This window comes from Rhizophagus irregularis, chromosome 14 (genome assembly GCF_026210795.1).
Source record: "Rhizophagus irregularis chromosome 14, complete sequence".
Classification (NCBI taxonomy): domain Eukaryota; kingdom Fungi; phylum Glomeromycota; class Glomeromycetes; order Glomerales; family Glomeraceae; genus Rhizophagus; species Rhizophagus irregularis.
Genome location: NC_089442.1, coordinates 4,531,200 through 4,543,997, shown reverse-complemented (window position 1 = coordinate 4,543,997; position 12,798 = coordinate 4,531,200). Strand labels below are relative to the sequence as shown.

The window sequence follows — 12,798 nt, the reverse complement described above, 5'->3', positions numbered from 1 at the left end:
ATGTACAATATAATGGGATTAAGTGCTTCAAATTCAAAATATTTTTGTTTATATTGTGATTGTGAAGCAAGTAAATATACACTGGAATATGGATTTATGCTGGCCAATTAATAAAAATACAAAATGTAAGTATAAATTTATTAAAAACAATTTTTATTAAATTAATTTTATTCTAATTGTAAAATTCTAATAAGTCAAAAAAAACTATCATTATTTCTTATTATTAAACAAGAAAATTACATTCCAGATAAGTTATATCTATTATTATACATTTCAGATGTATTGATAGAATATTTTTTTAATGATTTATTTAAAAAAAAGGAATTCAAATGAGAAATAAAAAATCAAGTTGAACAAACCATGATATCAATTAAAGTTCATTTTGAATTTTTTAAGTCAAGATCAAATAGTGGCAAATGGGTGGACTTCATTAATGGAATCTGATAAGAAAAAGGGTTTGCAACATTTTCCTATTGTTGATTTTATTTTAGGAAAATGTGGTATAGATATTCAAAAATTATGGCATAATTTTTATGATCTATATTTAGTTTTAAAACATCTTAATCTAACAAATTCTGAAATTAATAATTTTGAAAATAAAGTAAAATAATGGGTTAAATTATTTTGTCGTTCAAGTCAAGGACAAATAAATTCAGCATCACAAATAGAGCTCCGCAACCTGACCTGACAGATCGGGTGACCCGACGGGTTGACCCGAAATATTCAGGTCAGGTCATCAAATTCATGACCTGACACGGGTCGGATCAGTGCTAGTCGGTACCTGACCCGACCTGTTGACCCGACATATATTTGGGTCAAATAAATTAAAAACACCGAAACTAATAGTTCTGGCATTTTTACATGTAAAATCAAAATGAAAAACGCCAAAACTAATGATTCCGGCGTTTTTACATGTAAAATTGAAAAAAAAAATGCCGAAACTAATAGTTTTGGCGTTTTTACATGTAAAATAAAAATGAAAAACGCCGGAACTAATGATTCTGGCATTTTTACATGTAAAATTGAAAAAAAATGCCGAAACTACAGTCAACTCTCTATAAATGCACCCCCTTGGGACCAGGTATAAGAGTGCATTTAAAGAGGATGTGCATTTATAGAATACATATAAATCTATATGATATTAATCTAAAATTAAGATAATACAAAAATTTTATAAGTAAATTATATAAAATTTTTTTTATAAAGGGTGCATTTACAGAATACATATATATAAAAACCGTGCATTTAGCATTAAGGCCCAAGTTGGGACTAGATAAAAGGTGCATTTATAGAGGGTGTGCATTTATAGAGGGTGCATTTATAGAGAGTTAACTGTATCAGTTTTGGCGTTTTTACATGTAAAATTGAAAAAAAAATGCCGAAACTAATAGTTTCAGCGTTTTTACATGTAAAATTAAAATGAAAAATGCCGGAACTAATGATTCCGGTGTAAACGGTCAAATATCAAGCACGAAAAGATGATAAAATTCAACCACCAAATGTAATTATTAAATATTAAGAACGAACAAATTAATCGTGGATTGGCGTAGATGGATAAATAATTAGCCGAAAAGGATAAACATTTAGGAAGAGTAATGATCTACATGATGTAATATTTATTGAATGATTGACAAGGAACCAATAGGATAAATAGAGTCGATCAATTGCGGCTTAGCAATCTTTAACAATAAGAACGATAAGAAAGAATAATTATAAGCCACAAAAGATAGATTATAAGCAAAACACATAAAGCGAATTAAAAGAACGTATAAAATAATGTCAGAAAGATTAAAGAACACAAAATAATGTAAAAGATAATATAAAAAGATAGTATAAAGATGGAACGTAAAAGATAATACATTAAAAAGAATATATATAAAAAGATAGCATATTAAAAGATAGCATATTAAAAGATAGCGTATTTAAAATATAGATAGTATATTAGAAAGATAGTTCAAAGATAATATGTAAAAAGAACATAAAAGATAGTATATAGATAGAATAGAAAGTAGCATAAAAATTGTATATATAGAGAGCGGAATTCAAGGTAATTCCATAGTTCTCATCCACAGAACTCAATAAAAATATAAGTTTTATTTTTTAATTATTTGTTAGTAAAGTTTAATGTTAATTAAAGGTAATAGGTTCGCCTAAACTTTAATTAATGTTTGCTTAATTAATTTTAATTGAATAAAATGAAGATGAATTAAATATACGTTTTTGAAAAGTAATAATTCGTAGCGAGAGCCATCGAAGTTTGAAATTAAAGGTAAAAGTGGATATAATTTGGGGAAAATTTAGAGAAGTTAAATTTTATTTTATATCGTTCGACGTTTTATATTACTAACGCTATTTATGTCGTGAACCAAGAATGTTGTTGTATATTGTTCGTTGATTATGTCGTTTGATAATTAAGTTGTTGATTATTTGTTTGTTCGTTTAATTGTTCATTCGTTCGTTCATTCGTTCGTTCGACCATGGGAATGCCCGTTCGATGTGGCAACTCTGTAAATTGATGACAGAGGGAATTGGGGGATCTCATATGGTGCATGCTCCGAGAAAGGAAATGATCATCATCACATGATTATTGTTATAATGAATATGAAAATTTAATTTCGTTAGTAAGTCACTGATAGGTATTATTAATCAATATTTTATTTTAGAATTTATTTTTAGATTTCAGGTTTTGACGAGTTCAAAAGGAACCAATAAATTAATGAGGATTTAACGAGTTAAAAACTTGAAAAGGTGAAAGATTGGAGTTTGAAGTTGTGCAAGTAATCACTTAATCGATAGAAAGCACAAGAATGTTTCTTTCGGGAATAAAGTACCTGAGAAATTTCATAAGGAGATGGGGAAGCGAAAGATAAATTTTGGAATAAAGATTAATAATGGGAGAACACCAATGTATTGTCCGGGGTTCATTTGTGTGGTATGGGTTACCTCTGAGTTTGGATTTTGGATAAATGCTCGAGATTGGAAAATTTTTATTCTTCGACATTAAAGATTATAACGTATGGGTTACGTCAAATCTGGATACCCAGCTCAATAATGCGCAAATTGCTTTGGGGACGGGAAATGAAAATTGTAAAGACACCTACTATCAAGAAACATTGAATGGATAAAATAGGACAAACCTGTAAACTATCATGCTTTTACCCAATGGGAAAGAGATAGAGATAAGCCCAGTATAGGTCCACTAATTTGAGGAAAGATAAGTTGGTTTAGATGAGTTTTATGGATAGCTGATGACTTTTGAAACTGGATTTTGGAAGGTTAGATTCACCCGTTAAGAGACAAGTCGGCCAACGAAGGAGGAAAAAATGGATACGTTGTATTGTTACAGGTCCCAGGCTACATTTCAGATGAAGGTTCCTGGTGTAGTGTCCTAGTTCACATTCTCATTACAATGTTCCGTTAAAAGAAGATAAAATAGAAGGATATTTACACATTAACGAGCCGTATAATGAATATTACGTGCAGTATTTAATAATAGAGTAAAATCCGAAAAGAAGGACATTTATTTGAAAAAGAATATTTATTTGAAAAAGAACATTTATTTGAAAAGAAGGACATTTATTTGAAAAGAACGACATTTTGTGTATCATAGATTAATTTATATAATATAGAATATATAGTAAGAAGGATTTATGTGGACAATAAGAAAGATTGAAGATTCGCAAACTTTAAAAGTTATGAAAATTTTGGAGTTTGTGATATGTGATATGTGAAATTATGAATCACGGTGATAGGGGATAAATTTTAGAATGTGATATGTGAGATTATGGATCTTGGTGACAAAAGATAAACTTTGTGGCGCAGTAAAAACCTCTGCAGTCTGAGGAGATCGTGGACTTAGAATAATTTTTGAAATTTTGAGGCGCAGTAAAAATTAATAGTAAAATATGGCGTAGCGAATACATAAAACTGAAGGATGGAATCTAAAGATTGAAAGAAGCAAACTATTTAAAGATAAAAGAATGTTTAAAAGATTGAAAATAGAAATGTTAAGGGTGAAATATATATATAGAGGGAGGAGTCCGATTGAGATTCTGGATGGATATTCATGGCAATTTAACTAAGGCATACAATGGAATGGTATCATCAATGGGAAAGTGAATATAGAACACATAAAGAGGAACACGAAGTAGGAACGGAAGAATTGGACGAATGTTTAAATTGTGAATTATGTTATCCAATAGTAAATGAACCAATAGTATTCAAGAAATTTTGGGACGCATTATTTAAATTTGAAGATGCAATAATAATATATAATGATGTGACGATTAAGGGAGTATTAGATTTATTAAGTATGAATAATTCGGAAAGAGAAGATACAATACATAAAGGAAAATGTAGGGATATAATGGATAGAATAACAGAATCAATAAGATATAGAATACAGCCGAAAATAAAAGAGAAAGGATTACGAACAATTATATTAGTAATCGTAAGAGATTGTATTGAAAGAAATCTAGAGAACGAAGTATTTGATAGATTAATTGGAAATCCCGAATTAATAGAACACAAATATATTTTAGAAGATTGGGATGTTGAAAGAAGATTTGAAAAATTTTGGCAATGGTATAGGGTTGCATTAGGAGAAATTAGGGCTGTAAGAGCAGAAGTAGAAGCAATAGGAAAGTTCAAGGAATTATTGTATGAAGAAGAAAAGATAGCAGAAAGTGAAGAAAAAGTAAAAGAATTAATACGAGGAATAAAACATGAGAATGTAGAAATAGATAATGTTCATGAACATCATAAGAATATGGTACAGAAGATAATAAGAATATTTATAGATACTAGGGGTTTTACAAAAGAACCAGAAGATTCAGAAAGTGAAGATAGTCCAGCAAGTTACGAATTGGAAAATAGTTCTGAGGAAGAATTAGAAATAATAATAGGAGATAAATCATGGAAATTTAGTGAATTAAGAAGAAGGTCAAATGCTATGGATAAAGATCAACTGAGGTACATTTGGAAGATAGGAATAAAGTTGATGATAGAAATGGATATATTGGTAACAAGAATATTTATGGATAAAATTCAAGAGATAGAGGAAATGGATGAGAGGGAAAAAGAACGGAGGATAAAAGAATGGTTAGAAAAAGAAACAATAATATGTGAAAAATGTGGTAATAGAAGGTTCGAAATGGAAGAGGCGGATAGCGAATGCGGGGAATGTATCAAAGAAGCGCAGAAAAACGAACAAGATGAACTAATAGAATCTAATAAACAACTTAGAAAAATTAGGATACGAAATAGATGTATCGGAAATTCGAAGAATGAAGAAGTTCGGAGTTAATAATCGAATAATGGTAACAGAAGAATTCATAGAAAGGTATATGGGAATAATAGAATTAGAAGATAGAGAGTTAAGAAAAGAGGTGCACAAATGGTTAAATGAGAACACAACCTGGTGCGAAAGATGCGAAATAAGATGGATGAATGATATGTTTAGATTAGGAAAAACCATATGCAAAGATTGTGAGGAAGAAGATGTCGATGAAATTAATGATCGGGTAAAAAGATTACAGAAGATTTTTGAAGATATTGGAACAATAATAACTGAAGAAGAATTGTTAAGATTAACTAGTATGGGATATACAGATGGAGAAATTTTAGATAAAGAATTCATTGAAATCTTTCAAGAAAATAAAAATGAGTCGGAAAAAGAATTAAAGAAAAAGTTAGATAAGTTGTTGAAAGAACAAGCAGGAATAATAGATAGTGAAGAAAGTGGTGAAAAGAGTGATAATGAAGAATCAGAAGAAGATAATACAGATGATTCAGAAAAAACTGGAGAAATATTAAGTCCGGATGAAGTATGGGATGAAAATATTGAAAATTTTAATGAAGAAGAATTTGAAGATGAAATTGAAAATGTTATAAATAGAGGAGATATCGACTTAAGTCAAAACTCAGATACGAATAGTTCATTAAATATTAAAAATTCTGACAACGAAAGTGAATTATCTGATTACAATTTACGAGATTTATTTCAAGAGAATATATTAAATATGGCAACTGAGAACCAAATAAAAAGATTGATAGAGAATGCTTTAGGTTATCCAGCTAATACTTTGAACGCAGCAGTAGAAGCAGGAGAAAGTTTGATAGAAAGGATCGAAAATGCAGGGAATGAAGCAGGAGGAACAATTAGTATACCACTCTTTTATGGAAGAGAAGATGAAGATGTTAGTGATTGGGTTAGACAATTTGAGGTAGCATTTACAGCGGTCGGAAAAACAGCAGGAGCTAATGGTATAAGACAAGCGGCATACGCAGCAGCACATTTAAGAGGAGCAGCAGCACAATGGTACAATGAAATGAAAGAATTAAATGCAGGTCACTTAGTGAATTGGGTAGATGCAGATAATGATAACGATTTAAAACATAGAATAAAAAGGAGATTTACTAGAGAGGATGTTAGAAGAAAGAAAATGCTAGAATTAAGAAAAACTCGACAAGAAGTGAATGAAAGTGTTGAGGAATATACAAGAAGATTTAGACAAATATTAAGAATAGCAACTAGAGGACATGCCTTACATCAGGAAATTATATAGTGCGAAAAGTTGCGCAAGTTTACACATCATAATATTTCGTAAGCTTCCAGACCCGCCGCAAGTTTGCGTAAGCGTAATATTTTGTAACTTTTTAAAATATTTCGAAATATTACGATATGCAAAGCTTCGTAATTTTACGATTTGTAATATTCCGTAATTTTGCGGTTCGCAATATTTCGTAATTTTACATAATATTTCGTAAGTTTTCAGACCCGCCGCAAGTTTGCGTAAGCGTAATATTTTGTAACTTTTTAAAATATTTCGAAATATTACTGTATGCAAGGCTTCGTAATTTTACGATTCGTAATATTCCGTAATTTTACTGCGTAATACTTCGCAACTTTTTAAAATATTTCGAAATTCTATGATGCGTAATGTTCCATAATTTGACGATTCGTAATATTCTGTGATTTTACACAACTTAATATTTCGTAATATTTCAAAATATTTCGATAAATAATACTTCATTTTCTGTACTATAAGTTTATATAATGTATGTTTTATTAGATATAATCATAAAAAATTACAAGTATTTATTAATATATACAGAATACATAAAAGTAAAAAAAAGAAAGAGTAGAGTAACAATATTATTAGACGTAAAAAGAAGAGAAACAGCTATAGTAACGTTAGTATTAGATATAAAGATAAAAGAAATATTGTTATTATTGTTAGTATTAAGGTAAAAAGAGTTAAAGAAACAGTAAAAGGAGTAAAAGAAACATGGATATTATCGTTAGTATTAAAGTACAAGTAAAAAGAAATAAAGGAAACGTAGATAGTATTGTTAGTATTACGACATAAAGTAACAAAGAGGTAAAAAAAAACGCGTTAATATTAAAATAATTAGTATTAATAAATAAATATTTCTATACCTGCAAAGTAATTGAACAAAAGAATAAAGAAATAAAGAGAAAGGAAAAAATAAACATGTTGTTAGTATTGTTAGTATCGTTAGTATTAAAGTACAAGTAAAAAGGAATAAAGGAAACATGGATATTATTGTTAGTATTACGATACAAAATAACAAAGAGGTAAAAAAAAATGAAAATAATTAGTATTAATAAACAAATATTTCTATACCTGCAAAGCAATAAATTATGAAATATATGTAAATATATTGTATATAATTAAAGAAATATAAATAGAAAGAAGAGACAAAAAAATTAAAAATATTGAACAAAAGAATAAAGAAATAAGAAACAAAAATAAATAAGACAAAAACGCGTGCGTGATTAAATGATTAAATGATTAAATCACATGCAAGGATCAGCCTAATTTTGATTGGCCAGAAAATACGATATCGTAAAATTACGGAAATCCGCATTTTAAAAAATCACAGAAATTGTATATGCACAATTACTAAATATTATCCCCTCGTGATAAATTAAAAATTATCAACACAAATTCAATACAAATTTAACAAATTTAACGAAATTTGGCCAAAATTAACAAATTTTTACCAGAATTATCAACACAAATTGAACACAAATTGAACACAAATTTCAGCCACAATTTATTTATGTCACACCCGTGTTGTTAAGAATTAATAACCATTTTATTTATTAAAACTATATTAATTATGGTAAAAAAAATGCTATTACGTGTGATATATATAAAAAATAATATTTATTTTTTATGCAACCCATAATTCTCTAATAAACTATTTACATACCGACCTTCCTCCTCCGTGTTATAAGAGTCAATAGAAAGTATATCATCGTCAGCTATGCCATCATTGGCCGCCACCAATCGTTGCCGCACCATTCGCGCGCCTTGTCGTTGGCCGCATCATCGTTCCGCATATCGTTCGTTGGCCCTCTGTCGTTAGTCAGCACCATTATCAGCCGCACCTGCTCTATCGTCAGCTGCTCTATCACCACCATCGTCTACATCATTACCATCATGAGAATCATCGTCCGAATGTGTAAATTTATCCCTATTTTCCAACTTTTGCTAAAAATCAATAAATAAATAAATAAACTGTAATTCAAATAATTCACATTTTGCAAATTGTAAATTAAAAACTTACTAAGTTGTTGATTATCTTCGACTTCATTATACTTTCGCTCATTTGAATGTTTTGATTATTAGGATTTAAGTACGTTTCGCATATGCTAATCGCATACGCTATTTGTGTTTTTGAGGGATTTTTATTTTCTTTTCGCAAACATCAATTATCAGCGACATATATGTCGTAGGTTGCCCATCTTTAACCTTTTTAAATAGGTTGTTGTAACATCTTTTCACCTCCGCCTTACTCTTCCATTCCTGAATCTTTGACGGACTAGCCTTAGTGTTAATAGACGGTAATTTATGCCCAGTCGCTTCGAAAACAGAATACATAACGTCTTTAACTCTAGACGTGAACGTCCCTCGTATGCTTCTATGTTGTTGTACTAACTATTAAAAAAAAATGTTAGTATGAAATTTAATAAAATTCATAATTGCTTTAACTTACAGTCGGGGCAATTTTTTTTTCGAAAAAAATAATCCATTGATTTTTTTGAACTGGCGCATAAATTCCGGATTTTCGTCTTTTAAATATTTTTCGGTAGCGAGTTTGTACTCGTCTTGCGAAGGATAAACAAAATTTTCAAATAAAATTTTCGACACCTTCTTAACGAGCTCCTAATCAAACGAGGTTAGCATTTCAGGTTTACATTAAATAATATTCATCTTTATTACCTTTACATACTCCGGATCTATTGTATTATTATTATTTTTGTTATTATCGTTGAGCTTTTTTTCTATGCTCGAGACGGGTTTCGAGATTTTTTTGTCCGGTGATAAGAACTTCAAGCTTAGAAATTATCTGCGAATTGGTTCTTAATAGTTTTTCTATTGTTTTTTTATTAACTTTAACAATAAAATATAATTTAACTATATATTATATAATTTCTTTTTATAAAGAATATGATACGTATTATGTCATATATACCATAACACTTATCATCGGATATTCCATCACCTAGCTTCGCTACCTGCATACTTACGTTTTGAAAATCTTTCATTATCGTCGAATTCTTCGTTTCTCGCCACGCTTTGTAGCCATTATGATAATAAATTTGAAACGAAAATATGAGAAAAAAGGAGGAAATATATGAGAAAAAAGAGGAAATATATGAGAAAAAAGAGGAAATATATGAGAAAAAGGTGAACTAGAAAATTCGAAAAGGATGAGGAAAAAGGGGGAAATACATGAATCAGGAATTCAGAAAAAGGAGGCAAGCTGTCATAGTGGTAATTTCCGCCATTCTATACTTAAAAAAGAAAAAAAACTTGCGAAATATTGCGAAAAATGGATGAACTAATGCGAAATATTACGAAAAATGAATGTACTAATGCAAAAATTTTGCATCGTGATATTACGAAAAAATATTGTAACACTTTCATAAGAGAACTTTAAAAAAAAACTCTCGTAAAAGCACATACATAGTACAATCGAAATATTAATCAAATCCAATTTATAAAAAAATAACGTACTGCTATGCTGGGGGCTTTTATGCATGGAAAAAAAAAGTTGCAGCCAGTGAACTCATTTGGCTGATCAGATTGATAGCGCTTATAACCTGATTATCGCATAAATTTGTGGCTGATCATCCGTCCATTATTGTAAAAGTGATTTGCCGTGTTAAGCCAATAAATTTGCGGCTGATTATCAGATGATTAGCCGGCCATCCGAATTCTTACAGCCCGTTACAGCAAATTCAAAATATGCGAAACACTCAGCACTTTTGCTGTCAGATTCACTTGGCAGTTGCCGGCAAATTGAAATAGTAAATAAAATAATAAACAATATTTATATGGTACATCATAGACTTGTTACATTTATTTTTAGATTTGCCAACCCACGAACTTGGCAAGTTCCCGACAGCAAAATTGCTGAGTGTTTCGCATATTTTAAATTTTGCTATAATGCGTAAAATTGCGAATGATTCCGCGATATTAGCCACCAGATTCTTACAGCCAGTTCCATTCATTAATGCGTAAATTTGCGTAGTCGTGTCTATTCAAATAACTCAATCAATTGTAATCCATTCAATTAATTCATTAAATTTTTACAATGAATTTGCAATATAATTTTATTAGCACACATAATCTCATATAAATTAAATAGTGAATTGATACTTTTCATCAAATTTGACGCGTTAATTTAAGTAACGTGAGTTTCAAATGCCCCCTTTGTATGCGAATATTCAGTCAACGCTTTGCATATACTCAACACGCCCAAAAATGCTTAAAAAATGTAGAAGTAGAAGTAGAAGATGATGATGATAATAATGATAGTGAAAAATATAGCAGTGAAATGGATACAAGAAGTAATCTAAGTAGTGAATATGAAAATGATAAAGTTGAGGTAATTATGTTATTCCAGATTATTCTTTTTAAAGAAAAAGCTCAAATTATACTAACTCATTTTGGTTTATAATTTTAGGTGGATGATGATAATAATGTACAAAATATGTCATTTGACAGTATTGGAAGTGCAATATCAGAGATGAGCGCGAAGATAGTAACTTTGAAAATATATTAGATTCGTCTGAAGAGCCTGAAATTTTTGAAGAACCCAAAAATCTCAATACCAAAACTTGCACAGAATTTCTAATGATGCTTATAAAGATCTAATGTTATTAGTAACGAAATATAAAATAAACAATAAAGGTGGTAATGAAATAATACGTTTTTTTAATAAACATTCAAATCTTACAGAATCACCATTACCAAAAAATATTGAACGAGGACGAGCATTTATGAATAATATGAAGTTTTCTAATTTAGAATTTAGTAAAGTTCTTATAACAAAACATAAGGATAAAGATTATTTTCTTTATTATCAAAACTTAATACAGTGCATCAAAAATATCTTAACTGTTCCTGACATAACACAAAATTTTGCGCTATCTTACGAAAACTATGAGGTAAATAGTAAATATTAGTTAATTCAATAATTTAAATAATATTTATTTTAATTTATTTATATTATTTTATAGTATAATAGAGAAAGTATTTACAGTGAACAAAACACTGGAAAATGGTGGAAAACTACGCAAGAATCCTTACCTACTGGTTCCAAATTATTATCAATTATTTTATATTCAGATGCAACAACTACAGATACATTAGGAAAAAGTCAATTGCATCCAATATATATTTCATTAGGCAATATTCCAATATGGCGTCGTAATAAACAGGATGCAAAGCAACTTTTGGGATATTTACCAATTTTAGAAGCTGCAAATAAAGATCTGGTTTGTGATACCTTTCATAAATCTTTACGTCATTTACTAGAACCAATTATTTTATTAAAAGATGGTATAGACCTTTTTATAAATAATGAAAATACCTGGTTTTATCCTAGAGTTTCAACTATTATTGCAGATTGGCCAGAAGCCGCAAGTTTTTGTTTAGTTTATAAATCCTCCAATTCAAGCCTTCCATGTCACTCCTGTTTAATTAAAAGGGACAATCTTGCAAATATAAACTTATCGGTTAATGATGTAATACTAAGAACTCATGATGAAATGCGTAAATATTTTGAAAATGATACACAAAAATCTGTTTGCATAGAATCTGTACCTAATTTTTTTTGGGATTTGCCGTAAGTATGCAAAAGTAGAAATAATTATAATAACATATATATATATTAATTATAAATATTTATATTATCAAGGAATATAAATATCTACTTGGCTACTGTTCCTGACAGAATGCATCATTTAGATTTGGGTTTATTTCGTTATCAAATTATCTTCACGTGCGATATCTTAAAATTGCAACATGTTAATGGTAATAAATTAGTTGAAGAAGTAGATCGCCGTCTAGCAGCAATTCCACGTTTTCCCGCCATTAAAATTTTTTCCAATGGACTGCAGTCAATTGCAAGATTAACTGCTAATGAATATCGAAGTTTGATGAAAGTCATGATATTTGTTATTGATAATTTATATGATGAAAATAATAACGAAGTAGATAATTTTGTAAATAATGATGATCTTGTGAAATTGTACGAATATTGGAATGAAATGTATATTTTAAGTAGATATGAAGAATTTAGTGAAAGTGACTTGGAGAAATTTAATGTATGTATTAAAATTTTAGTAAAATCGAAAATTTAAATTAAATAAATTAAATTAACATTTAAATTTTAGGATGCAATACATAGATGGGCGCGGATGTTTGTCAAGGCTTTTAAATTTGTTTCTCCTTCCAATTTGAAGTTGCCTAAATT

The 12,798-nt window shown here is 29.2% G+C and overlaps 2 protein-coding genes across 2 annotated transcripts; one reads left to right on the top strand and one right to left on the bottom strand.

Moving 5' to 3' along the window:
• Window positions 1-8,393: 8,393 nt before the first annotated feature.
• OCT59_006663 (uncharacterized protein) lies at window positions 8,394-8,912 on the bottom strand (the record flags this gene model as incomplete). Its single annotated transcript, XM_066141415.1, has 3 exons — window positions 8,394-8,522; window positions 8,599-8,696; window positions 8,828-8,912. The coding sequence occupies 3 exons, from the start codon at window positions 8,910-8,912 to the stop codon at window positions 8,394-8,396; spliced, it is 312 nt and encodes a 103-aa protein (XP_065998203.1).
• A 1,572-nt stretch (window positions 8,913-10,484) lies between these two features.
• OCT59_006662 (uncharacterized protein) lies at window positions 10,485-11,103 on the top strand (the record flags this gene model as incomplete). The annotated part of the gene is made up of 3 exons (XM_066141414.1): window positions 10,485-10,555; window positions 10,770-10,926; window positions 11,005-11,103. The coding sequence occupies 3 exons, from the start codon at window positions 10,485-10,487 to the stop codon at window positions 11,101-11,103; spliced, it is 327 nt and encodes a 108-aa protein (XP_065998202.1).
• Between the last annotated feature and the right edge of the window lie 1,695 nt (window positions 11,104-12,798).